This window comes from Micromesistius poutassou (assembly GCF_964030765.1).
Source record: "Micromesistius poutassou genome assembly, chromosome: 22".
NCBI classification, from domain to species: Eukaryota; Metazoa; Chordata; class Actinopteri; order Gadiformes; family Gadidae; genus Micromesistius; species Micromesistius poutassou.
The window spans coordinates 2,439,165-2,440,997 of NC_140292.1; the positions used below are offsets into that span (position 1 = coordinate 2,439,165).

General features: G+C 55.6%; 1 protein-coding gene across 2 annotated transcripts in view; it reads right to left on the reverse strand.

The window, feature by feature from the left end:
- The window catches only part of osbpl8 (oxysterol binding protein-like 8), a 25,108-nt gene extending 23,432 nt beyond the window's left edge, over positions 1-1,676 (reverse strand). For both annotated transcript variants that reach the window (XM_084486755.1, XM_084486754.1), the window contains exons 1-2: positions 1,540-1,676; positions 584-727 (exon numbers count right to left, since the gene is read on the reverse strand). In XM_084486755.1, the coding sequence (XP_084342881.1) occupies positions 584-683 (100 nt within the window). In that variant the 5' untranslated portion in view covers positions 684-727; positions 1,540-1,676. The remainder of the gene's footprint in view (positions 1-583; positions 728-1,539) is intronic.
- Positions 1,677-1,833: the final 157 nt, after the last annotated feature.

Sequence of the window (1,833 nt, forward strand, 5' to 3'; positions counted from 1 at the left end):
ACATTCGCCAGGTTAACCCATTCCCCATATACAACAAAAATAGCTAGAATAAACACACTGTTAATACTATATTTAAGGGCCACGTACAAAATACAATTAGTGCGTACATTAAGTGCCAGGACATACAACATACATAAGTGCACGGATCCTAATGAGCTACAGTGCCAACACACTCAGTACCCCAACACACCCAGTACCCCGACATACTCAGTACCCCCAACATACTCAGCGCCCTAACGTCCAGATAGACTTCAGATCCATGTCTTTAAGGAACAGCTAGGGGTCAGGGGTCATCTGGCTCTAGGAGGCCTACAGGTAGGGGTCAGGGGTCATCTGGCTCTAGGAGGCCTACAGGTAGGGGTCAGGGGTCATCTGGCTCTAGGAGGCCTACAGGTAGGCTGAGGATATGGAGGGGGGTCTTGTCTCTTGTCTCATGTAGTGATGAACCCCAGGAGGGGGTTTGGGACGTGTGTATGTGATGAGGTCATCACCACTGTATCTAACAGTCCCCCTCCCCCTCCCCCCAACCCCAGCATCAAACACACGGGCGTGGTCCACTGGGACGGCTGGGCGGGGGTCCTACCGTGGGTGTAGCTGACCCCGGGGCTGAGGGAGGCGGGCGTGGTCAGGACCTCTCTGCTGGGGGTCTGATGCCCCGGCTCCTTGCCCTGGCGCTGGCTCATCCTGCCCGGGGTCAGAAGAACGCCCTCATCACCGCCGCCGGCCGCTGGGGGAGAGAGGAGGGCGGCGTTAGAGAGAGGAGGGCGGAGTTTAGAGAGAGGAGGGCGGAGTTTAGAGAGAGGAGGGCGGAGTTAGAGAGAGGAGGGCGGGAGTTAGAGGAGAGGGAGGACGGAGTTAGAGAGAGGAGGGCGGAGTTAGAGAGAGGAGGGCGGAGTTAGAGAGAGGAGGACAGTTAGAGAGAGGAGGGCGGAGGTTAGAGAGCGGAGGGGCGGAGTTAGAGAGAGGAGGCGGGGTTAGAGAGAGGAGGACTGAGTTAGAGAGAGGAGGGCGGAGTTAGAGAGAGGAGGACGGAGTTAGAGAGAGGAGGGCAGAGTTAGAGAGAGGAGGTGGCGTTAGAGATAGGAGGGTGGAGTTAGAGAGAGGAGGGTGGAGTTAGAGGGAGGAGGGCAGAGTTAGAGGGTTAAGCCCCCTAGCAGAGGGACTGGGAACTCCAACTACCAGCTACAGACTACTGGGAACTACAACTACCAGTTACTTTAGACTGGGAACTACAGCTACCAGCTACTTCAGAGGACCTCTACTTTACAGTTTCAAAATAGACCCCATAGTGACATCACTAGTGGGCATGTCCTCCAAGGTATATGATTGACAGACCAGTCTTCCCAGTGGAGTTGATCCACTGGTAGGCTGGCCCCTCCCTCAGGGGTCTCCCACTTGTGATGTCACTACTGGGGGTCACTTGTAAGAGTTTGTGTGGGCTGAGCATCAGAACGGGGGGGGGAGGGGGGGGAAGGACAAGGGGAGCAGCATCAACAGTCTCTGGGTGAACAGACAGAGGTCAAAGGTCAAAGATCTTACCAGAGGAGGAGGGATGCTCCTTGACCTCTGCATGAGGCTAGACAGATGTACCGACAGACATGTGGACAGACAGACAGGTGGACAGACAGACAGGCAGGTGGGCCGGGCAGACAGACATGGTGTAGAGTGCGGGTGGGGGTCCGGGCAGTGGGGGTCCGGGTGGAGGAGGAGACAGGTTGCCATGGGAGACAGAGAACATAACATTAGTCCAATCACAGCAGAGCTCTCATTGCTCAGTGGCTCCATGACACAACATGGAGGTGCTGGTTTGATCTGTGGTAGATCAATTAATAT